We start from the raw sequence: 27,316 nt of genomic DNA, 5'->3' as shown, positions 1-27,316 counted from the left end.
TAAAGAAAACTAGGCAGGTATTGAGATTTAATGTTTTTTCTTGTGTTTCCGCTGTATGGTTTTTACTTCTGTTCTTTGTATAATTATGTGGTACCGCGCGCCGCCGACGACACACCGCACACCGTTGGCCGGTTGTTTAGAGCGTATTAAAAGTTTTTTGTATGGGTACACCACTTATTTTTTGACTAAACTTTATTTTAATATAGCAAATATAATAATACATATATTGGGGTAGTTTCAAATATCTGCTTGTAACGGTTCCAACGCTAAAAAATATTTTTTTGTATGGGGACCCCCCCTATTTTTTAACTTTTTTTTATTTTTAGATTTTTTCCTACGCTTACACACAATAACCGAGCTGGATTCCAAATTTCATCCTTCTAGGTCATCTGGAAGTAGGTTAGGTTTAGGTACTTATATCAGTCCCAATAAAAAGTGGTTTTTTTGTATGGGGACCCCCCCTATTTTTTAACTTTATTTTATTTTTAGATTTTTTCCTACGGTTACACACAATAACCAAGCTGGATTCCAAATTTCATCCTTCTAGGTCATCTGGAAGTAGGTTAGGTTTAGGTACTATAAGTCATAAGTCAGTCTTAAAATTTACGACTTTTTGACCTTCATACCTTTATAACCGTTTGAGCTAGCTTCATGAAATTTGGGCTTCTAGATATCCTTATGGATATAATTAAACACACGTAGTTTTATGTGTTTACGTCAAAGATGTTTTGAGTTATAGAAGGGTCAAAAGTGGCACCAAGTGGTGCGTGTAATATTACACTCGGCGCTGGCTAGCCAGTTCCTTTGCTTGAACTTGGCTTGACACGCTGCCGCGTGTCTAGATATTTGCCTCTCTATCACTGTTATGATTATTTGCGCGAAAGAGAGGCACTTATATGATTATTTGGCATGGTTAGCGGTCCCCCTGACGCGTTCCACGTCTTTTAGGATGGTATTCCATCTATCCAATTTCTTTGCCCAATGTGTAAAGTCGGACCAAAAAAAGTCTGCAGCGGATTTGATAGCCCATGCAGTGCAAGTGTCATTTATACGGCATAATTTCAAAGAAGTTTGACGTTTAAAATAACACGTTCACTGCGTGGGCTATCAAATATGCTGCATATGGTCTGACTTTCTATTGAGTCTCACATCAGAGAGTGAGACGCAATGACATTGGACAAAGAAATTGGATAGGACGGTGGAATACCACCCTTAGTCATTTATATAAGAACAATAAAATATACGAAGAGTTCTATTGTATTATTTCAGTAGTTAGTGCCTTTGGGTAATTTTAGGCAGGAAATAAGGAATATTACGGAAAATTCTGCGTATGGGGCGTTACTCTCACTAACCCCAGGACCTACTGCGAAACACGAAAACCAACATTTCGGCCTCTCTATCACTCGATATCTGCTTCTCTGCATATCGACAGAGGCAATCAGTCGATATCTGCTTCCCTGCATATCGACAGAGGCAATCACTCTCCCTAGTAGCATTTTCGTTGGGGCCCACGGTGCCAACGGTAGGGAAAACGTTGGGATGAGGTTCGTTCCGTAGCCAACATTAATTTTGTATTGGCCCACCATCGCATTTACCAACATTCGCTGTGGCACAGATGCCCAACAATGGGCCTTTGTGTATTTTGGTACCGTTGGCTAAACAACGATAATATTCGTTGGCCCAATGATGACATATATCGCATTTACCAACATTGGCAGTGGCAGTGATGCCCAACAATGGGCCTTTGTGTATTTTGCTACCGTTCGCTAAACAACGATAACATTCGTTGGCCCAATGGTGACGAATACCGCATTTACCAACATTGGCTGTGGCACGGATGCCCAACAATGGGCCTTTGTGTATTTTGGTAACGTTGGCTAGTCAACGATATCATCCGATGGCCCAGTGATGACAAATATCGCATGTACCAACATTGGCTGTGGCACTGATGCCCAACAATGGGCCTTTGTTTATTTTGGTAACGTTGGCTAATCAACGATATCATCCGATAGCCCAATGACGACAAATATCGCATTTACCAACATTGGCTATAGCATTGATGCCCAACAATGGGCCTTTGTGTATTTTGGTAACGTTGGCTAGTCAACGATATCATCCGATGGCCCAATGATGACAAATATCGCATGTACCAACATTGGCTGTGGCACTGATGCCCAACAATGGGCCTTTGTTTATTTTGGTAACGTTGGCTAATCAACGATATCATCCGATGGCCCAATGACGACAAATATCGCATTTACCAACATTGGCTGTAGCATTAATGCCCAACAACGGGCTTTTGTTTATTTTGGTAACATTGGCTAATTAACGATATCATCCGATGGCCCAATGACGACAAATATCGCATTTACCAACATTGGCTGCAGCATTGATGCCCAACAATGGGCCTTTGTGTATTTTGCTACCGTTCGCTAAACAACGATAACATTCGTTGGCCCAATGGTGACGAATACCGCATTTACCAACATTGGCTGTGGCACGGATGCCCAACAATGGGCCTTTGTGTATTTTGGTAACGTTGGCTAGTCAACGATATCATCCGATGGCCCAATGATGACAAATCTGCCGCCTTAAGAAAAAAAACCATAAGTGACAATTTTTGCGAAATTGAGTTATTGACACCCTCGAAATCAGGAAGAAAAATGTGATTTTTCTATCTAGCAGTTATTTCTTTATCTCTAACAGGTCACGATTTAGACAAGCATAACTACACGCCATTTTGGTAAAGTTACTGCCTTTTTGAGAAAGAAAAAGCATAAGTATATATTCATAGACAGAAAAGTACTAAATATGACGACTTGTGTTTTTTTCCTCTGTCATGAATTAGAGGCCAACAATTATTTCACAAGATGAAAAACCATAATATTGGTTTTATATAAAATTTCTATGTAAAAAACCCATAAGTTGACAGAAGTGTTCATTCTTGTTAGTATAAAATAATTATTAGTCATAACTCTCGGAATCTGAAAAAACATAAGTTGCATGTTATGTGTTTTTTATCTCGTATGACTCTTCCTAATGCTTTTTCTGCTTAGTGTCGGTTTCAAAAAAGCAAACTTGTGCTTTATTTATTAAACGTTGTGGTCAGTTATGCTTTATCAGGCTAGTAGGTAGTCCCCCTCCGGTCCCCTATAAGGACAAATTTCGGCCGGTTCACTCCTAGTTACTTTCCTTCGGAAGAGGTTGCGCGTACGACGTACGTATTAATTACTCCTGTGCCTACTTCAAAGAATATTAGAAGTGTTAATGTGTATACGTGATTGTAATAAGTGTCAAAAATTATTCGTAAGTATACTTATTTCCATGTTACGTTTCTCATCTTGTCGCGTATTCCAGATTTTGCCTATATTTTTGAATAGCTTTAGGTATATTTGTCGCGGTCATTTTAGTAGGTACCTACGTTAAGGCTTGGCGCGCGTATTCAAATGTATACCTATGCGTATCTGGAATTAACATTATCTATTTATTTATATTGGTGTTAAGTAACTTGTCTATTGAGACTGCTGTTGAATACCTACCTAAAACATATTATAAACCTAACCACGAATTAAAGGTACAATGGTTTAAAATAACGTGGCTTTAAGTTTCGGTCCTATGTATGATCACTCCGGCACCACCGAGCTTTATGTATGTTGCAAAATAACACGTACAATTTTACATTGGCACATGGCTTAATTTTAGTACGGGATACACCGCCCAAAGTCATGCTTGTTCATGAAACAGGCTTTTTCCAACTACAACTTATTTTTAATTATGATTGTTTCATGAGTATCGCTTTTTGTTATTTTTATGATTGCAAGTTTTGTTATAATGAAATAAAATTGTTAATTCTCTGAGTATTTGAGCTGTATCTAACATTCTAATTCTAACCATATTTTATTCTAGAACTCAAAGGGTGTTTGTGCTTGCTTCTTGGCTGTGGGTGCGTTTTTTTTTTGTTTTGGTTATCAGATTATTAACGATGCGGCAGTCGTCCAGGAGCAGACGGTTGCTTCTTATGGCCAGAGGTGACATTCAAGAAAATAATATCTAGCCACAGACATCAACAGCATCTCAATAAATTAAGGACTAGTACTTACAATCCGAGAGTGTAACTGACTGGCAACCGAGAGGCAGCAAAAGAAAAAACTGCAGACCTCTAAAACGCTGGGAAGATATAATGCATAAAATAGGTGGTCCTACTTGGAGAAGGCTGGCTAGGGACAGAGAAGAGTGGAGGAGACTGGGGAGGCCTACGCCGCAGAGGCGACTTCCATAAATATTAACTAAAAATAATTATTAAGATAACTCATTGACATTAATAAAATGCATGAAATTATATGACAAAATTTACAGTTTATTATAAAAAACATGTAGAAACGAAATCACTTAGTTATTATTGTAATGTTATTGAAAATTCTTATTTAGAATAAAGGCTTTTTTATTTATTTATTTACTTAGTACAATCTACTTGTACCTCATTTCAGTTTTGTATTACATTATGGCAATTTAAAGGTATCTAATTAGCAATTTTACTTAGGTAGTGCAATATAATTGTGCATTTTTTTAGTTTTATATTACATTATTAATCAAATATCTCTAAAAATATCTCATTTGTTTTCTTTTAATAAATAATTCTGTCTCTTCATCGTATTTTTATGAACTCCTTTAACGAGATAATTTAACAACGAGATTTTTTATTTGATAACGTTAACTATGCAAAATAAACATAAAGTACGCAATTGTGCTTTTTCAGCTTCGAGATCGGTCAGTAACATAAGCACAACTGTGTACTTGTGTTTTTATTTCTTAGACATCGTAGTGCAAAACTAACACAAAAACCATAAGTACACACTTATGTCATTTAATGATAGTAAAGATATTTTTATTTTATTTATATCACGAGGCAGTAACTATTTTTTCTAAATAACTTATTTAAATAAAAAGATAATCGAATAATTTACAACGCATAAAAATTCTACACTATTACTTTGTTCATTAACAAAAGTTTCAACTTTGTACTTAGAATTTAACCTATTTGAACAGGAGTTCAAAGTTTTTGGGCTTTTTCTCGAAACTTACTTTTTGTCAGTTATGGTTTTTTTTCTTAAGGCGGCAGAAATATCGCATTTACCAACATTGGCTGTGGCACTGATGCCCAACAATGGGCCTTTGTTTATTTTGGTAACGTTGGCTAATCAACGATATCATCCGATAGATCAATGACGACAAATATCGCATTTACCAACATTGGCTATAGCATTGATGCCCAACAATGGGCCTTTGTGTATTTTGGTAACGTTGGCTAGTCAACGATATCATCCGATGGCCCAATGATGACAAATATCGCATTTACCAACATTGGCTGTGGCACTGATGCCCAACAATGGGCCTTTGTGTATTTTGGTAACGTTGGCTAGTCAACGATATCATCCGATAGCCCAATGACGACAAATATCGCATTTACCAACATTGGCTATAGCATTGATGCCCAACAATGGGCCTTTGTGTATTTTGGTAACGTTGGCTAATCAACGATATCATCCGATGGCCCAATGATGACAAATATCGCATGTACCAACATTGGCTGTGGCACTGATGCCCAACAATGGGCCTTTGTTTATTTTGGTAACGTTGGCTAATCAACGATATCATCCGATGGCCCAATGACGACAAATATCGCATTTACCAACATTGGCTGTAGCATTGATGCCCAACAACGGGCCTTTGTTTATTTTGGTAACATTGGCTAATCAACGATATCATTCGATGGCCCAATGACGACAAATATCGCATTTACCAACATTGGCTGCAGCATTGATGCCCAACAATGGGCCTTTGTGTATTTTGGTAACGTTGGCTAATTAACGATATCATCCGATGGCCCAATGATGACAAATATCGCATGTACCAACATTGGCTGTGGCACTGATGCCCAACAATGGGACTTTGTTTATTTTGGTAACGTTGGCTAATCAACGATATCATACGATGGCCCAATGATGACAAATATCGCATTTACCAACATTGGCTGTAGCATTGATGCCCAACAATGGGCCTTTGTGTATTTTGCTACCGTTCGCTAAACAACGATAACATTCGTTGGCCCCATGGTGACGAATACCGCATTTACCAACATTGGCTGTGGCACGGATGCCCAACAATGGGCCTTTGTGTATTTTGCTACCGTTCGCTAAACAACGATAACATTCGTTGGCCCCATGGTGACGAATACCGCATTTACCAACATTGGCTGTGGCACGGATGCCCAACAATGGGCCTTTGTGTATTTTGCTACCGTTCGCTAAACAACGATAACATTCGTTGGCCCCATGGTGACGAATACCGCATTTACCAACATTGGCTGTGGCACGGATGCCCAACAATGGGCCTTTGTGTATTTTGGTAACGTTGGCTAGTTAACGATATCATCCGATGGCCCAATGATGACAAATATCGCATTTACCAACATTGGCTGTGGCACTGACGCCTAACAATGGGCCTTTGTGTATTTTGGTACCGGTGGCTAAACAACGATAACATTCGTTGGCCCAGTGAGCACAAATATCGCATTTACCAACATTGGCTGTGGTACTGATGCCCAACAATGGGCCTGTGTGTATTGCTTGTGGTGTCACTAGATGGCGTTAGTGTCTCCAAACATCGAAGTTATAGTTATTTTCTCGATTATTCCGGATATAATCATAATATTTTTTTAAAGTAAATTATAAATCTAAAGGCTATAACTATAAAATTTATACATATATTTAAAAAATTGTATTTTACCAACATTTCCTCAATTTAAATTTCAAAAAACATAAATCTCGCTTACGAAGTTTCGAAGTGCGGTTAGTATATATACAAATTAGAGTGTGTAGTAAGTGTACTTGCTTCGGCAGTACGTATACTAAAATTGGAACGATACAGAGAAGATTAACAACAACTGCTGCCTAGGGCCTTCATGTGGATACAACCAATGCCTACCGTAGTGTAATTGTAATATTTATCAGCAAAGGCCCAACGTCGTATTACACAACCACTTACCTGACGTAGGGTAACTGTAGGACTCGTAAACAAAAGCCCATTACATAATTAGACTGTAGGCCCACTATAAATTACACAACTATATTTACCTACGGTAGTATTGTAAGAATCCTACACAAGGCCCAACGTTAAAGTTACAATGTTGGCCCTTTGTGGGACAAGCTGTGTTGGGCCTTCAACCTGGTGCATGACTACCTACCGACCTACCTGACTTGCCGTTGGATAATTGTTGAATTTGCAAACAGAAGCACAACGAATAAATTGCCCTTTTTTAATTTTTTGCAGTTGGCCCTACAGCAAGCCATACGGCCAAATGTAACAATTAACCAACCATCAAACAAATGTGTATAGGCCCAACCACGGCCCAACCAAAACCACCACCGTTGAATAATTGTATGATTTATTTAAATAGGCCCAACGAAAAAATTAGTCTAATGGCCCTCTGTTGGGAATCTTCGGGAGGGCCTTTGTCGAGGGCCCTCCAGCAAATCGTACGGCCAAATGTAACAATTAACCAACCATCAAACAAATGTGTATAGGCCCAACCACGGCCCAACCAAAACCACCACCGTTGAATAATTGTATGATTTATTTAAATAGGCCCAACGAAAAAATTAGTCTAATGGCCCTCTGTTGGGAATCTTCGGGAGGGCCTTTGTCGAGGGCCCTCCAGCAAATCGTACGGCCAAATGTAACAATTAACCAACCATCAAACAAATGTGTATAGGCCCAACCACGGCCCAACCAAAACCGCCACCGTTGAATAATTGTATGATTTATTTAAATAGGCCCAACGAAAAAATTACTCTTATGGCCCTCTGTTGAGAATCTTCGGGAGGGCCTTTGTCGAGGGCCCTCCAGCAAATCGTACGGCCAAATATAACGGTTGCCCAACTAATACGTAAACAAAGGCCCAACAAAATCCCTACAAGAAAATGCTATTAGGGCTATATCTGCTTCTCTTATCGACAGAGGCAGATAACGAAATTTTGATTATCGCGTTTTGCGGTAAGCCATTTGTAAACAAGTCACCTGGATGCATCAATATCATGGTGAAAAGTTGACAAAACTGTTTAGCCCGCTCCACACTCGTGCGCGAATCGCAGCGCGAAGCCAAGATTCGCGCACGAGTGTGGACTTGTGGAGTGGGCTTTTAAGGCATAGTTATGATGTTAAATAAATCTGTGCAGGCAGAGAAGATCAGTTGAACTCTAAATGAATGAATAAAAATGGTTATTATAGTTTGTCAAAGGACTGTCTCATTTCAAACATAGATAGAGAGAATCATGCTATCTTGGTCTTACACTAGTACTAACACCCAAAAGAAAAGGATGAGTATAGTTTTTTTGTTCTTATTTACTGACAAATTTGGTTTGACCAACTATAGATACGGTATTGTCATATATATTTCTATGAACTTCGTACGAAATAAAAAAGTATCTAAGTAATAAGTTACTTCTACACTCGATATAATAAGTGGTAATGTGAGAAAAAACTATATAGTATCTTAATATTCATTATAAACCTACATGCTCATTAATGAATCATTTTTACAAGCAGTAACATCAATAGATGTCTCATTTAATATAATCCGACAAAATTACATTTCAGCAACACTTCCATATTTCACAAAATAAATCAAGACATTATCCATCCTATATAATCTTGACGTATATTATATCAAAGACGGCTGTACCTAATATAAACCGACCAAGTAACGAATTAGCTATACCATCATATTTAACAAACAAATTTATGACGTTTTGCAACCTCTTTATTTTGGCAAATATATTCCGACACAGCCGGGCATGCATATTGTGAAGGGTGGTATTCCATCTGTCCAATCTTGGTCCAATGTGTATTTGCGTCTCACATTTTGCTTAATGAGAGAGTGAGACGCAATGCATATTGGACAAAGATCTTAAACAAGTAGAATACCACCCGAAGAGAAAAATAGGTTGTCAGGAGGCTCCGGGACGTGACCGGGCCGGGCCCGCACCGTGCCACGCCCGAGCCCCGGTGATCACGTGATGCTTTCCATAGAAAACGACGCTCCGGATGCTCCGGCCCGGCCACGGCCCGGTCTAGCGTGAGTCATCCTTAATACTTTATATGTAACTACTAAGATAGACAGGCGTGGCTCACTCCGCGTTTTGTCGAGTCTCTACAAGTACATGCAGCAACACCAGTTTTGGTGTTTTGCAGTAGTAGTTGCCGCGCACCGCTATGGAAGTTATGGAACGGACGCCTGCCGGCCTAGCCAAGCTGACAATCGCTGTCGCTTCGACAACGAAACGCTTTGTGTCTCTCTATCACTCTCCCATATTAGTGCGACAGTGACATTCTGCTGTATTCGAACTTCAATATATTCAAAACAGACGACACGTTCTAGATCCATTCTAGAATACGTTATAGTTTAGATATCAACTAGTTCTCTTTTGCAGCGCAATTCGGGCAACTAATGTCACTTTTACGTTAGATAGAGTAAGATATCAATTAGATGTGAATTAGATCTCTAAGTCATATCCTGTGGAAATCGTTCAAGAGTATCTCCAGAATCGCGTAAATGTCAAATTTGACAGGTTAGATCTTAAACATATCGTTATCGTATCTTGGTGATGTCTAAAAAATGTCTATTTCATAATTCGAATCGGGCCCATTTGCGTTTCGATTAATACGAAGCGTAAGCGATTGGCATGTTGGCCACGCGGTCTGTTCGCGCTTGCGCTTGTATCTCTCGTAATAGACGAGTTTAGAGAGTGAACCTTCTGTACCTACTTACCTACTAGGTATCATTTATTCAGTGGTCTTGTATACCCCACGTATAATAACCGGATGTTACGTTTAATACTAAAAATAGGTACCTACTTACAGTAAATTACCGTTTATATTACATCAATAAAAAAGCTAATAGGTACTTATAAGTCTTATAACTTAACGATGTAAACACACTTGCTTTTGTTACATGGCTTTTTCCTTCTTTCAATTATCCATCTCAAGAAAAGTCTTACTTTATCGCGTACTTCGAACTAAAAGGTTGTAACTGACGTGATATTACTCAGAAAATGTGTTGTTATGGAAACGGGATGGGACAGGCAAGTCATTAGAGCTGTTTCTTTGTAGCCGGGGTCTATTTCCGGCACTATTCAACAGGTACAGTCGCCATCAGATATATCGGAGCAGCCAAGGTGTTCACAAATATCTGAACACGCCTCTATTCTCAGGGCATTAGAGTGCGCGTTCAGATATTGCGAACACCTTGGCCGCTCCGATATATCTGATGGCGACTGTACCTACGGGTAAATACGCCCTGGGAGCAAAATGGCCCTTCACAGTAAACGTTGAAAAACAGTAGAAGCAGGCGTGGCTCACTCCGCGATTTCGTCGCTTTGCCACTGGTAGCTACAAGTATTACATGCGTTCCACGCTAGTTTTGGTGGCTAGCCATAAGCTACTCGTGGCGCTGTCGCTACCTAGCGGTCATATCTGTCCTGGCCGCGTAGCCAAGATGCTAATCGCTATCGCTCCGTAGCGATCGAAACGCAACTGTCACTGTCACACTCATATGGAAGAGTGATAGAGATACATAATGCTTTTCGTTGTCGAAGCGATAGCGATTGTAACCTTGGCTAGGCGGCCTGATCGTAACAGCCGCGTTTTGTTAGAGAGTGAGTCTTCTGTATCTAGTACTAGTTATTATTTATTCTGTGGTAGATGTATGTAGAATGATAGTATCTATGGGCCACCCCACAATAGCGGCTTTTGAGCATCGGCGTCCAGTCAGCGCGCAGTTGCGCCAACGTTGCGCAGCCATAGAGTTGACTCATTTTTATATGGAGTAGCTGTCACGTAAAATATTAGTAGGTAGAGTCATGTCTTGGAAGTTTAGCAAATTAATTAATTTAGTAACGTACTGAGTAACTTTTAACGAACAAAAATACAGTACAGGTAGGTTTTGAAAACATGTTTTATCGATGTTGTGTTTTTTTTAATTAAGTGCAGCCAAGAGGCGCTTAAAGGAACTGTCATAGGACTCATAGGGATATCATTCCCTTTAAATATGCATTTACATATGTATCGCATTAATGCCGATTCTGATTTACCATTTTATCATTGATGTTATTAAATTTCGCAAACACCAATCAGCGTAAGGGATTGTGAATGTTTTATCAAAAAACAAATTGTTCGATTAGAATTGTCCTCATAAAGTTAGAAAGTATAATTCAAATCAGAACCCATTTGTGTAAAAGGAATAAGTAAAAGTTTTTGTGATATTGCACCTTATTCATCTTATTACTGAGATTATCTCAGCCTTCAGCATTGTAACACCGATTTTAGTAGGTATCTCTAAGTATGTTAGTGGTTGAAATACTGTTTAATAGCCGTACACCGTGACCGTGTCCAGTAAACAAGCAACCGTCTTTGTGTAGGCACGTGGAATTTGCGAGAAAATCCTGCAATATTTTTCAAGTTCTTATACATATATGTACATTATGTAGGTACATATATGCTACTACACACAAGAGCAATAGAAATGTCTGACTGTATTTTTATTAAAATGCACACGGTAATTACGACCAGCCTGTACGGATATGATGTTCGTTCTTGTCTACGTGACAGCGTGATAAAACGGTGTCCGTCACTTTCTATCCCGCGGTGTTAAAAAGTGAGTTATTTTATCACGTGGATAAAGTCATTCGTAATACGCCTGCTGATTGTAAGGGGTTACCGTAGTTAGTTACCTACCCCATAATTTCGTAAGGCCTACTCTTCTTCTTCTTCGACCTAGCGATTTCCCGGCCTAGCGCCAGGGTCCGCTTTCCTGCTCAGTCTTCTCCACTTTGCCCGGTCTTCGGCATCCTCGGGTGTGAGATTGTTCTCTCCCATGTCCGCTGTCACGACGTCAAGCCAGCGCTTCTTAGGCCTACCGCGTGATCTAGGGCCTTGGACAGTAAGAGGCATCTATTTCCGATGTAGTCTACCGGTCTGCGGCGTATATGGCCATACCATCGGAGGCGACTTTCCTGCAGCTTATCCGCTACGTCACGGATTCCGAGGCTGCCACGGATGTGTTCGTTACGTATGCGATCTAGTCGCGTAACGCCACACATCCATCGCAACATCTTCATCTCCGTGACGTGAAGCTGCTGGACATGCCTTCCGAGGACAGGCCAGGTCTCGCTACCATATAGTAGGACCGGTCGGATGATGCTCTTGTACACAAGGCCCTTTAGCTAGGCTTCGTAAGGCCTACTACTTATACAACATTTTCCTATTTTAATACCCTTAGCGCCACTTGCACCATTCCACTAACCCGGAATTAACCGGTTACACCTGGGGTGACCATGGTTATCAGTACAATTTGACACAGGGTTAACGATTTAACCGCTTAACCCCGGGTTAGTGGGATGGTGCAAGTGGCGCTAACATAGTAAATTGGGGATGTACTGTACTTATTTCGTTTGAGAAAGCAATGGAAGAAAAATAAAGTGTCTTTATTAGGTTCATGAACAGTTCATAATTACATTATTTTGAAACGTCAGTGTACATTGTACAAGTGTATAGCCAGCCGCAGAGATAACTGACCCCCAGCATAGAAATGGGGGTCAGCACATTGGACCTTACAATGATAATGTAGTCCTTCGAGAAAGCCTTCACAAGAAGTCAATTACACGGTCGAAGTGTTCGCAGAAAGAAAATTACCTACTTTGAAACGTTTCGGTCTGGAAGTTTTATACAAATTGATCCCAATAGATTATTTAGAGATGCAACGGATAGTAGTTTGACCGGATACCGGATACCGGATATTCGGGCTAAACATCGGCCGGATATCCGGTATCCGGCCACCGAATTTTCGGCCAGCGGAACTATACCTACATTTCGGTTTTTCAGGTGCGCATTAGACCACCAATTAGGAAAAAATTAGACTAAATCGGAATGACGCAATATGGAAACATTGGAAACCGACTAAACACAGTCGAATATGCTCTGTCATATTTAAATTCATTCTTATTATTTTACGCACATTTATTTTGTTGAATAAAAATAAAATAGTAAAAACTTATCAGCTATTTATTTAAACCTTATTTCACAAAGTACAGAGAAATGCAATAAAACCCAAAATACAACAAAAAGCTTTTGCTACAAAATCGAATCTACACACTTCGAAATAGTGTAATATTCCCTATTGATTTTTATGTAACGTAATTAGTATACAGTAAGTACCTATAGCCCTAGTAAAAATTTCATTCGATAGCGTAACGAGACGTTTTTAAGTGCCATTTTGTATGGGAGTATGAGTTTTAAAAACGTCCCGTTTGGCGCGCTGTTCATACAAAACAGACATATTATTAAAACGTGAACTTTCACATCTATCAAATGAAAATGAAATTTACATTAGGGGTTCTGAGCCACTATAAGCCTCCTGCGAACCTTTCCGAATTAATTACGTAATCGATCAATAGGATCAGAGTAAATCTCTCATTACGCGGCCAGCTTCCCTTTACACCCCTTTTCCACAGCCACTGTGTTTTAATAGTTATTTGTTTTACAAGGGGCCAAAGTTGGGTTTCGAGGGTTTCAATTCACGAGGGTAAAACAAACTTTGCCACCGAGTGAAACACAAAACTACACTAATGGGAGGAAAATGTTAGTTGTAAAAAGTTTCTACAGATGTAGTGCATAATTATTTTCTTTCGTATTTTCACGGGAATGTACGAACGTGTCTTGCTATTTGAGTCAGTAGTACAAAAAGTGCCGAGGTTGACTGAAGTAGCATGACAAATACGAACGGTTCCGAGAAAATACGAAGGAAAACAATTATGCGCTTCATCTGTACTAATCATATCGAAATGTCTAGTGAATATCTTTCATTTCCCGAATCACGCCGACTGCCGACAGTATTGGCAGCGAATTAATTTTCCCCCAATTGCAAAGTTCGTTTAATTCTAAGTACACACGCTGTTCATTCTGTGTCATCCAAGACTTTAAAAGGCAATGAAACTGATTCAGAAATGAATATTTTATACCAATTTAATATGACTAGGTATTAGGCCTACTGCCAGCCGTAGGGCGGTTTCAGACTAGTGTTTTATACGAGCGTACGTATACGCGCGCGTGCGCGTATTCTCATATAGAGCCAATGTAGGGAAAAGTAAGGGCCCCCCCACATCTAGCGTCTTTAGAGCGTCGGCGTCTACAACTCTATGGCCGCTGCTTGACGCAACGTCGACGCAACGTCGACGCAACTGCGCAGCGACGTCATTTTCCATAGCGCTGACCAGACGCAGAAAGACGCTAGATGTGGGGGGGCCCTAACGTGCGCGTAAGCTCGTACGCCTCGAACACGGCACGCACGCACGTATAAGCTCGTATCGTACCGCCGAAATGACCGTATACGAGCTTAGAAATACGCTAGTCCGAAACCGCCCTAGCGTGACACCATTCGGTCGCTGTCGCTCTCGTACAGTCGACATCAAAGATATATGTTTACACTTTTGCACCTTATGCCTTTGTAATAAGGCGAAAAATGTAAACATCTTTGACGTTGACTGTACAGTGGTCCGCGAAATTGCTGTGCACTTTGTTTATAAATTGGCCGTGCAAATTTAAGGCTGTGCAACATTGTGACCATACCCAACTAACATTAGGCGCTAAATTTAAGGGTTAGAAGAGATTTATATAAGCGCCTATTTACTCTTTAGGTGTTGTTAGTACTCTAAAAATAGGAGTTATAGCCGGCTATAACCCCGTTTTAACCCCGGATTGGGCACAAATTTTATCACCATAAGATTTATAACAGTGCTAGAATAGGGTTAGCGGATAAAAAAAGAGACATAAGAGCGGTATAGTGGAGCTACAATAGTGTTAATTAATTCTTTAGGAGCTAGATGGGTTGCATATAGGTGACTACAAACTGTTGTAGTAGAAGAGCGCTAAAGTAGTGTTGTAATAGCGTTGATTAAATACTTAGGATTTAAAAGGGTGCCAAATAAGCGTATACTAACTATTTGAGTAGTAGTGTAGGGCCATATAGATGATACTTTCAGCTTTAGACGGTATATTAGCATTTAAAGTCAATATTTGTAACACTCAAGAAGGTAATTGCACATTGTTTCCTTAGCCCTATCTGCTTTGGTTGTAGATGTTTCCATTTTGTATTATTATTCGTAAGCTTACTCTGTGACAGCTTGAAGTGAAATGTAATGGCGGATAATTAAAAGCAAATAATTATTTTAGTTCACTGATGCAGGAGTTATCTGCGGATTTATGATAGCGAAATTAATTACACTGTCAAAAACTATATGTCTTACTAACAAAATTTTAATGGGCCTCTGATCCTTTGCATATTTCTCTGAATATAATATTTTTTTATTTGTGGTCCACCGTATTTAATTTTCGAAAAATTACTCAAAATACGTGAAGTCCGGTTTTAAATATAACAATACTAACATTAGGTCGATATTGAGTAAAAGTATCGATTTTTATGAAGTATTTACGTTCTAATTAATAGTTTTTGTTTTGCTTATTGATTCATCGGTCATCTTAACATGGCGCTATAGGCTTAGGTTCTAAGTAAGACTCTAATAACAGTATAAGATGTACTAAAGTATTGAATAACGCTCGTCTGCGACTACATGATCGATAATGGTGACTCATAACTTCTCTTTTCGACTGTAAGTGATACAAGAGAGTTAAGTAGCGATTATGAGACACGGAGCTATAAAAGACTTTTTATCGCCTGTTTAGAACCTTAAGTGAAAATTGCAGCTGCTTATTACTCATATAGATATTAAGGTGGTAGAATTCACTTTGAGCTATAACACTAGCGGCATAAGATGCATTATAGCGGCCAAAACGGCTACTATGGATCTTAAAGCTTATACATGGACCTCTTAAAGACCTTGTTGTCACCAGAGCCTGTAAGCTTAGAATATGTAGCTATTCTACAGCCGTTCTATGTCTTTAGGTGATAAAATAAGTGCTAAGTGTCGCTTAATTGTTTGTTGGGTAATAGTTACTTACTAAGATATAGTTATTTACGATACAAGTGCGTAAAAGAGAAAATTCGAAACGAGTGGCGATAAATTAAAACACGACCGAAGGGAGAGTTATAAATCGACACGAGTTGCGAATTATCTATTCGCACGTGTATCGTACAACGTTTTACAGTACATATGGCCCTTTAAACTTTTGACATCGCACGAAAAGTGCTATTTTACGCACTAGTGCGGAAAAATAGGACCATATGTACTGTAAAATGTATTTTAATTTAAGGTCCTCAGGTAATCCAATCAGACTCTTAATACAAGCACGATACATTTATTAAACCACAAATATGAGTAGTTTGATGCCTAAGATTAATTTTAGGGTATCATCTTTAGGTACAATAAATCTTCCACGGGTGATCCCAAGATCTCTTAATAAAGTTACCAGGGATCTAATAAGATATTTTCGTCAGATAATTATCACTTACGTTACCCTCAGATGAACTTAGTGGATAATTGGATGTAATGAGTCTTATACCGACAAGTACGTTCCACGTGGATCTTATTCTAAGGCCCAGCCACATAAGAAAATATCCAAATTGTAAGTACTAGTGAAATTTGAAACTATTGTGTGGGAAATAGAGTTGATTTTGATGTGGATAGAAATTGAACAGAACAAAATATTAGTAGTTGTAGCTCATTATATACGTACGGCGTTTCATCTTCTTTTCGTGTCGAGGTTCCATTTTTTATACGATGGATGCCCAGTAGGCAGCGGTGTTGACAGCCCTGGCTGTCGCGTCCCTCAGATCCAGCTCCGAGCAGTGATATGGGCATGCGGGGCACGCCAGTAGATGTGCCATGGTTTGCGTTGCTGTGTCGCAGGCACACTGAGTCGAGGGGCTACAGAGCATTCCCCATTTGGCCATGTTTTGCCTACAGCGACCAACTTGGGACCTGAGCCTGTTTAAGGACTTCCAAATTGGCCAAGGTTCTTTATGGCCAGGCGGTAGTTTCTCCGAAGCCTCCACGTACACGTCCGGTGGGGGGCACCGGGTCTGCCACAGCAAGCGGCGCACATCGGGCGGCTCACCCTGCAGGGGGCTTGTGCTCCGCATGAAACTTCTGCGACTTTTAAGACGAGCGGGTGGTGGGATATGTCCATGCAAGGGGTGCCGCTTGTCGTTCTCCTGCTTGTGCTTTTCGACAGCGCAGGCTACCTCCCGGCGGATGTCAGGGGGAGCCACTCCAGCTAAAGGGTAGAGCTTGTTGAGCGGGGTCGGCTTGAGGCAGCCTGAGATGGTGCGGCAGGTGTCGTTGAGCGCGGCGGTTACGAGGCTGGCATGTGGGGACCGATGCCAGACTGGGCAGGCAAACTCGCCTGCAGAAAAGCACAAAGCTAGTCCAGTGGTACGCAAAGTGTGCGCGGTTGCGCCCCAGCTCGTTGAGGTTAGCCTACGCAGTAGATTGTTCCGTGCACTAACTTTCATGCGTGTGTTAGAACAGTGCGCCCTATAGGTTAGCGCTCTATCCAGCGTTGCTCCCAGGTATCGCGGGTAGGGACAATGTTCAAGTGCCGCACCATCCCACTCTACACAAAGGGGTCTGTTTGCGTGATGGTTGCGCAAGTGAAACGCACATGTCTGGGTTTTGCTTGGGTTTGGCCGGAGGCAGTTAGCCCTATAGTAACTACCGAGTTGCTCCAATGCCCCAGACAGAGTCCCTTCCACGTCTTCGAAGGAGCGACACTGAGCTGCGCGGGCTAGATCGTCTGCGTAGATGAAACGTTGAGTCCCCAGTGGGCTTGGCTGGTCGTTCGTGTATAAGTTAAAAAGGGTTGGCGCCAACACGCTGCCTTGGGGGAGACCATTCTTTTGGCGTCGCCATCGGCTCTTCCCCGTATGGAGCTGGACTTGAAAACAGCGGTTCCGTAGCAGCTCACCAAGTACGCGAACGAAGCCTCCATCTCGAGTGACGTTGGCAACTTTAGACAGCAAGATTTTAATGTTCACAGTGTCGTAGGCTGCAGATAGATCGACGAAAGCCACACCAGTGACCAGGCCAAGCTCAAAACCGTCCTCAATGTGCTGCGTCAGTTTTAGTGTCTGACTCGTACACGACTTGCCGGGGCGGAATCCTGCTTGCTCGTTGATAAGAAGAGGATCCACTGCTTGTGTCAGTCGGTTGAGAAGAAGACGCTCGAAGAGCTTGTAAGTGTGTCACAGTAAGGAGATAGGGCGGTAGCTTTTAGCATCTTCGGGAGGCTTCCCAGGTTTTATCAGCGCTACTATTTTTGATTTGCGCCACACTTTAGGTATGCTGAGCGACACCAGACAATCGTTGAAAAGAGCCAGGATGTCGCCACAGGTCCGAAGTGCTTTATTTGTTCCACTGTGAGGTCGTCCATGCCAGACGCCTTTCCGCTTTTCAGGTTTTTTATGGCAGTTTGGAGTTCATATACAGTAAATGGTCTGGTCAGGCTGCAGTTGGCGTTATCCTGAAGAGCCGCGGTAGGAGGGGGCCTTGGTATGCGGTGAGGTGGCTTACCGTTCAGCAAAAGTTGGCTTGCAATCTGGTTGGCCGTGATCAGGCCCGGGCGCGTGGCCGCGGGTGCTTCGCCAGTGAGCTTGTGGAGAGTAGACCAGGCCTTTTTGCTGTTGTGTGTCAGGTTGATATTGGAAACGCTCTCTGCCCACTTTTCTCTGCGAGACTTAGCCAGCTCATCCATTAGCTCTGTGCCCGTTTGTATAGTTTCAGCAGAGAAGGGGTCGTTCCTAAACTGGACTTCGTAGGACTGCAGCAATTTTGACGACGTTGGGTTAAGACCCGGAATGTAGTTTGACCGGCAACCTCTGGGTATCGTCTGGCGCGATACGGACTGGACAATCCTGATGAACTCATCGTAGTTAGAGGCGACGGGTTGTAGTTGCAGGGAGCGAAGCTTTCCATCTATATTCGCAGAGTATTTACTCCATTCGGCGTTTCATGAACCAAAGATTCTCGTTGGCAGGATTGGTCCCTAAGACCCTAGTATGGATTTAAGAAGTCCAAGATTTTCTATGTAAATTTTTGGGTTCTTAACTTTATTTTAATCTCTATATCATTTAAGCTACTAGGCCATATTTTATTGATTAGATATTTGGTAACGTTTTTAAGTAATATAAGTTAACGATCCCGGATACTGTTCATATAACCCGCCTTACCCGCCTCGTTATCTTTTGAGTCTCTTTGCGATATGCGACAAAAAAGACGCGAACGAGTTAACTTTGTATTTGAGAAATATATCCAGCATGCACCGATATTGGTATCAAAAAGAAAAGCGGGCAAGTGCGAGTTGGACTCGCGCTCGAAGGGTTCCGTACCATAATGAAAAAAACGGCAAAAAAAAGGTCACCCATCCAAGTACTGACCCCGCCCGACGTTGCTTAACTTTGGTCAAAAATCACGTTTGTAGTATGGGAGCCCCACTTAAATCTTTATTTTATTCTGTTTTTAGTATTTGTTGTTATAGCAACAACAAAAATACATCATCTGTGAAAATTTCAACTGTCTAGCTATCACGGTTCATGAGATACAGCCTGGTGACAGACGAACGGACAGCGAAGTCTTAGTAATAGGGTCCCGTTTTACCCTTTGGGTACGGAACCCTAATGATCTTAAACTCCGTGTCTGAACAGTTCCTCGGTGACAATAAATCGATTTCCATTTCCGAGTGTACAAGCTATCAGCCTATCACGGACATGACATGGTGGCTGTGCTCGCCGCGTTCATTACATCACGGGTAGCAGGGTAATATAGCTACATATAATTAGGTACGTATACCTATGTATACCCGTGCCACGAGTCACTGACAATTTCAACACTATATACATATAAACGAAGCGGTTTGTTTAACTTTTTTCGATTTATTGATTAGAAGAAGAGCGACATACAAATTATGTAAGATACAATTTATTTAACTGGTCCTAACTCTTATTATCTAAAACAAAATTCAAAAAAAAAAACAACAGTCTAAAGGGCATAGGTGGTTGATATATAGGGTGGAAAGATAAGTCGGGCCCTGGAGGGAAACTACCTTAAATCCTTAAGCTGGCTCATTTTACTTAAAGGAAACATTCCTTTATTTTTAAAAAGAAACAAAACTGCATTCAAAGTACTTTTCTTTTTTTCTTCAATTTGGCTTGTCTAAAAAAATGTGGAGTACTAAATATTAGATTTTATGAATATTTTATATGTATAACAGACGAGTGTTTCTTGGAGAAATGTTATCATTAACATTAACTGTATCGACTAGTAGAATAAAATTGCTAGTGTTTATTTTTTGGAATTTTTATTCGGTTCGAACCCCGGGCGAGGCAATCGAGTTTTAGAAAATCTTTGAATGCAGTTTTGTTTCTTTTTAAGAATAAAGGAATATCTCCTTTAAGTAAAATGAGTCAGCTTAAGGATTTAAGGTAGTTTCCCTCCAGGGCCCGACTTATCCTTCCACACTGTATATCAAATTGTGGAAATTAAGGACTACATTTGTATGGAAAGGCGGTTTCGAGGCGGTCGTCCACTTTTGTCTGCGTTTATACAACCCGGTAGAGCAATTATTTAAACCTCATACTAAAACGTCCTGGGTCCGGGCCGAGACGTCCGACACTTCACTTTCTCTAGACTGCAGTACTTAAAGAAAAAGAAACGAAGTATGACGCCACGTTTCGGAGACAGACCTTCTAGTTTGAGTCATCCTTTAATCGTATTTAGAAACGACCGGCCTAATGATCTTACATTAAATCGATTTCCATTTCCTAGTTGACACGCTTTCCCGCCTGTCACGGATGTCGGACATGGCGGCGGTGGCGGTGTTCGCCGCGTTCATTACACGATGGGTATTATTATACCTATACAGGATGATTCACGAGACGTGAGCAGGACTAATCCTGCACACTCAGTAACTGATAACTGATCGAACACCGTCGCATTTAGGTGAAACAACCACACTTTTTCCTATTTGGTGAGGGCAAATTTAATTATCTACATGGTTACCCTACAAGACTTATTAACCGTAATGACAGCATTTTAATTACGATGAAAATAAATCGTCAAACTTGCGTGAGATACGCGTTTTCAAAAGTAACCAGACCGCGCGTGATGTCAGTGATGACATTCAATTTGACACAGAATATCGGTAGTTCAGTATTCTAATTTCAGGGTGACTATGCATGTCGTAAATAATTTCATAACTTTTTTTCGACACGACTAGATAATTAACGTTACTCTCACTAATACTAATAATAACGAAACAGTTGCTTATAATTTACGAAATGCGCAGTGTTAGACCTGCTCACGTCTCCTGAATCATCCTGTATATCAACATGTTACAGATATATCGTCGGTTTAGTCGCATACCTCTTATCTCATCCATACTTAGAAGTTAATGGGTTTGCAGCTTTAGGTTCTGTTGCCTAAACTTGCTAATCCTATGTCCTTCAAATGGATTTGGCCTTTGTTTAATTAATTTGTAAGTAGCTAAAAATGTTTTCAAAGTCAGTAACAGGTTGGCAAGCGTACGGACCGATTGCTGATTTTACGTTTCAATGCGGTTTTCACTGTTAGTGGTCGCGGGTTTGCAAATAGCTGAAGCGTGAAACAGATTTATATCAGAGATACGGGAAAGTACCTAGTATGTATTGATTTTCTACTAGAAAATAGAAATATAGCATGAATACTTAATTGATTCGGGTAAAAATAACATCACCTAGGTGAAGTGTACTTTTTGTTGAAACGCGCGTGAATGTGATGGAATCAAAGTGAAATAAATAAATTCGCATTTAGGTATAACACGAATTATCAGTAAGGGCCCCCCCACATCTGGCGTCTTTCGAGCGTCGGCGTCTGTCGGCGTCGGTCCAGCGCTATGGAAAATGACGTCGCTGCGCAGTTGCGTCGACGCTGCGTCGACGTTGCGTCGACGTCGGCCATAGAATTGTAGACGCCGACGCTCGAAAGACGCCAGATGTGGGGGGGAGGGGGGGCTAAAGAGTCTAAAGACACTCGCGTTTGTTGTTTGTCTGTTCTTCTCCAAAATAAGGGTCTCTACACCAGCGGTCGGCAACAGGCGCCCCGTGAGCCCCCCTGGCTATTTTGTATGTAATATTGACAATAAATGACAATGTCTGATAAGTCATTAAATGTTCACCAAGTGCGGGCCGCGTCAACTTCGTTAACCCCTTGGCTGCTAAAAGGTTGCCAACCGCTGCTCTACACAATTGCAACTAATGATGTGCAGATAACAAGAATTTTCTCTATGCTGGTTTTCCTGTAACCAAGCCAAGGAAATATTGGTTTTCTACAGGTATTGTGTTCCAATAGTGACACATTGCTGCTGGTGAATTCGCAATATAACTTTAGGGCTGATTTCAGACGGCGCGCGAACTCGCATGCGATTTTAGTTACATTGTGGACTGTTGGTTACGCCCAGTTCAACCGACCGATTAAAGCCCGCAATGTAATGAAACTCGCATGCGAGTTAACGCATCGTCTAAATGAGCCCAGATAGAACATTCTTACGGTAGATGTCGCTATTTATAAACTAAAAGGAAGGAAATTGACTGATTCGTATTCTTCTGGTAACTCAGTTGGTTAAGAGCGATCAGACCGGGTGTTTCGGAACGTTACAATTTCGAATCTTACCCATTGTTACCCATTCCGTGAATTTTTCCATTTTTACTATAAATAAAAAAATTGCGAGCTTTTACTGCATACAAGCTTTTATTTAGCTTGCAAATCTTGCAATGTACCTATGTAAATAGGTAAATTTTGCAAGCAAAATTTGACCCATTTTCCGACTTCCAATGAAGCTGAAAATTTGCATATTTACATAATATAAGTAAGTCGGATGACTATGCAATAGTATGTTACCATCTGAGTACCAGCTGATCCGATGATGGAGACAGGAGGTAGCCATAGGAACTCGGTCACAAAATAACACAACGTAATTCTATTCTAGGGTTGTCAGAATTGTCTTGATGAGTATTTCTTTTTAGCTTGTTTGTAATAAGTTTATTACTTTTAATTTTTGTCAAACAACTACAACAACATACATACGGGGTCCCTTTGTTTCCCATAAAGTTTTAAGTCATAATGTATTGTTTGTCATATTATCGTTAGTCAAAAAACTGAAACCATTAATTTTTCAGGATTTTCGTAAGGATATTCTATAGATAGGATAGGTTAGGTTAGGTTTGTTTTGTGGCAATCCTGAAAAGTTACGCGTTTCTGAGAAAAACCAATTATGACTAACGAAAATTCGGACAAACAATACATTATGACTTAAAAGTATTTGGGAAACAATAGAGACCCGTTATATACATACATACATACATCACTGGCCCAGTGACCCAAAAAGGATCTTGGCCTCTGACACAAGAGAGCGCCACTCTGCCCTATTCTGCACAACTTCGCGCCAGTTGGGCATTCCGAGGGTGGACAGGTCTTTTTAGGCTTCGTCACTGCAGCGGTATCTGGGACGCCCAGACGGACGTTTTCCGCCCGGGTGCCCCACATACACTCTTCTCACAGCACGATCCTCCCCCATCCTCTCCAGGTGACTAAGCCAGCGGGGTCTTGTGGCTTTGACAACAACAACTCACCTGAATGTAAGAGTGACTTGACCATACAGCTTCTTATTATCGACGTGTTCGGGGTCCACGTGCAGAACACCCTGTATGCGGTCGATGCTGTTCGTCTCCACCACCAGGTCCCGCGACGCCAGGTACAGGGTGAGCTTGTTGTTGGGAGACGATTTTTTGAACACTCTGTGGAAAAAAAAGAGTGACCTTAGCAGAAAACAACACAGGTACAGTCACCTGCAATAATATGTTACTCTTCGAAGGCCCCAAAAATATATGACACGCACGTATGGCTCTACATATAAGATCGTGTCAGATATTTTTGCGGCCTTCGTTTTGTAACATATAATTGCAGGTGACTGTACACAGGCACTGTAGACAACATGCCAATCGCTAACGCTCCGTAGTAACCGAAACGCAACTGTTACTGTCACACTAATATGGAAGAGTTGTAGAGAGACACAAAGCAAATCGATGGCGAAGCGCAAGCGATTGTAATCTTGGCTAGGCCGCCAGTTCCTCGAGAGACTCCGAGACAGGCCGAGAACGAGTGTGTACATGCTGCTCACTTCTCGTCTCGCTCTTCCTTGTCAGATTGGATCAGAGCGGTGCCGAGACTCTCAAGGCTCTCGACGAGTGTGTACTGCCGGCATAGAAAATACTTCTTATGTCGGCTGTATACATATAGTATAAAGCTGGCTATTATGCTTCTTATTATAATGCTGGCTGTAATGTAGTAAGTATTTCGACATATTATCGACATAAGTAAGAGAGGCTCTCGACAAGTGTGTACACTGTGCTCTCGCCGAGAGGCTCAGGCCGCGTAGCCAAGATGCCAATCGCTTACGCTCCGTAGCGATCGAAACGCAACTGTCACTGTCGCGCTAATATGGAAGAGTGATAGAGAGACATAATGCTTTTCGTTGTCGAAGCGATAGCGATTGTACCCTTGGCTAGGCCGGCAGCACACTCGCAGTATGTACACACTCTCTCGGGGTGTCTCGACGAGTGTGTACAGCCGGCAGTATAGGATAATCAAATGAGGAGCGTTTTTAAATGACCCTTTAGAATACTAAGTACCTAGTTAGACTGTTGCTCAACTCTCTTTACTCCCTGTATACTAAAGAGTGTAAAGAAAGCTTCCGCTCTAGAAAGCGCCCTGTTTATCACAAAACAAAGGAAATAGATTGCCCTTTGTTTGATTCTTTTGTTTTGTTTGATAAAGACAACTTGTTTCAACTTGATTCAGTTGCTATTCCCTTTTGGGTGGCGAGTGAGGGGGAGCTAGTGTCCCGTGTATCGGCGAAGTATCGATTGCGACATAAACATCATGATTCAGTCTGAGGTTTCAGCCGAAATTAGAGCAAGTTCCAATTTCGGTAATAAATTCAGTTTCGGTCGGACACTAGGGAGAACCAAGTGTTTGAACAAAATAGTAAAGTCCGTGTAAGCTAACTCTGCACTGACATTGACCAATGGTATTATAAAACTAGGTATACTTAGATAAGTTCTACGCATAATACATATACATAGGGCTCTCAAAAAATCTATCCATATTTATTTAATTACCTGCGAATGAACCTGCTTTTGCTCAATAATTTTCCCATACCATTTTTCTTTGTTACACTCTTTGTTGAGCATAAATTTGTCTCTTTGTCTCTTAATGTGCGTGAGCTCGTAAGCGCGTGCACGTCTCTTGCTTGCCTAGGTGGGACTTAAACCAACTTGTACAATTTGTACAATGTAAGCTCTTCAATTTTGGATCGCCTATAACCTATCTGACGGTTGAGTATGAGTTGCGACTTCAAGTATGGATATGGCCTCGCGCGCGAGAACACAACTTATGCTAAACCGCCAGTAGTTATAATATCATTGTCTTTATTATACACACATTAGACGTTTATGCTTGTAAAAGGATGAGCACATGAACACAAATGAATGAGTGTTCAATTAAATATCGACGCAAGTGTCATCGATATCGATAGCAAGCAATTCCGAAACCATAATAACAAAGTGTGACTCTTCCTTGAAGTAGGCATTATTAATTAAGAGTTCGGTCGGCAAGTGAATGACAACCCCCAGGTGTCACGAGGAGTAAAGTTACACCCCAAGGGACTTCAAGTCGACAAAGTTTTAGATTCGATTTCTTCTTCCGTCCGATTATTTGCGATGTGTGTACCTACTTTTATATTTTATACACTACCGTAAAATGGGGTGAGTAGGGTAAAACTGAAATTCAAACCTCGATAACTTTGTATTTTTTATATGAAAACTGAATGGTGTATATAGGTAATAAGTGTTCCGGACGTTTGTATTTTAGTTTTTATTTTATTTTGGGTAGTTCCATTTCATAATTTTGACGATAAAGAGGAAAACCTACCTCACCCCGTAGTGCCTCGTATTTGGGGTGAGAGAGGTTTTTATACAAAGGTGATTTTGGAAGATTGTTGGACCGATTTTTTTTATTATGCGTATTACTATAGCTCCATTTTAAATTGGAATATATTATTTTTGTAGCAGTAGCCTTAAAATCCCTTCTCACCCTCTCAACCCTTCTCTCCCCATTCATGGTGAGAGATGGGTACCTCTCCCCTCGAAACCTACTCACCCCGTTTTACGGTACTGCAAGAGTATAGGTACCTAGCTTTTCAAATATTTGTTTGTAAACTATGTGTAGGTACATATACTTACATGTACACCAGTGCTCGCATAACATAAACTTACTGCCACTGCTTTACTTCCCGTATAAATAATGCCTCCTTTGTGTTCCGAGTTTCCGACCTACTACATTATACCGTACCGTGTCCTGACTTTAAAATACCCTATAAATCAATCTAAATTAAATTACAAAAGTAAGAAACGTTCACTTTTATGGGAATACAAAGGAATACTTACCTATCCTTCCCTTGCCGCACATGATACATACTTATTACCTAATAATATAACACTATGTAGTAGCGACTCTTTAAACCTAATGTTTTCGTTAGAAAATTGTCTCGGCTTTTTGATGTTCATAATTCTCGCAATAATTAAAACTAATACATATCTAAAACAAAACAAACAAAGTCGCATAGGGTAAACATTTGTTAAATTATACGAAAACGTTTTCCATAACATGCAGGAAGGAAAACGGGACTTTTGTATAGAATAAACGACCGTCCATTATCCTCTTAACCCGAGAAAAAATACCCTTATTTCGTATTACCTCACAAAGAAAACTGTAAAGTCAACCTAACCCTTTCGCTGCTTAACATATCGGGTCCAATAACATAATAATACCGGCACACTTCAAAGGAAATTCAGTCAATGGAACTCGATCAATCACTATTGCCCCCTATTCCAGTACATATAAATTGGTGAATTTCTGCCAAACTAAAACGGACCTTATGTATATGGGCTTACCGTTGGGAGTTGAGGGAGCTGTCTGCTGCCATGTTGTTAGGACAATCTGTGGACAATGATTTCTATATTACTTCTTTGTTGGACATTTGGCAACTGCCGTGTTGATTCGTATATTGTAGCTGCATAAAGGTACGTGCGACGGAAGATGTTGCTAACCGGCGAGATGCTCAAAATAGCTGAAAAAATAAATGGTGGCACAAAAATTTGACAAAAAGTTGACATTTTTTACTGTGGCGTAGGTAATATTGTTCACAATGTTAACAATTT

At 40.8% G+C, this 27,316-nt stretch overlaps 1 protein-coding gene across 1 annotated transcript in view; it reads right to left on the bottom strand.

Annotated features, from left to right (window-relative positions):
* The window catches only part of LOC134678127 (phosrestin-2-like), an 80,833-nt gene extending 53,752 nt beyond the window's left edge, over positions 1-27,081 (bottom strand). Inside the window, exons 1-3 of the mRNA XM_063536576.1 lie at positions 27,050-27,081; positions 24,217-24,321; positions 23,669-23,833 (exon numbers count right to left, since the gene is read on the bottom strand). Of these exons, the coding sequence (XP_063392646.1) occupies positions 23,669-23,833; positions 24,217-24,321; positions 27,050-27,081 (302 nt within the window). The remainder of the gene's footprint in view (positions 1-23,668; positions 23,834-24,216; positions 24,322-27,049) is intronic.
* Positions 27,082-27,316: the final 235 nt, after the last annotated feature.

Source organism: Cydia fagiglandana, chromosome Z, assembly GCF_963556715.1.
Source record: "Cydia fagiglandana chromosome Z, ilCydFagi1.1, whole genome shotgun sequence".
Lineage (NCBI taxonomy): Eukaryota > Metazoa > Arthropoda > Insecta > Lepidoptera > Tortricidae > Cydia > Cydia fagiglandana.
This window is presented reverse-complemented; position numbering and strand designations above follow the sequence as displayed.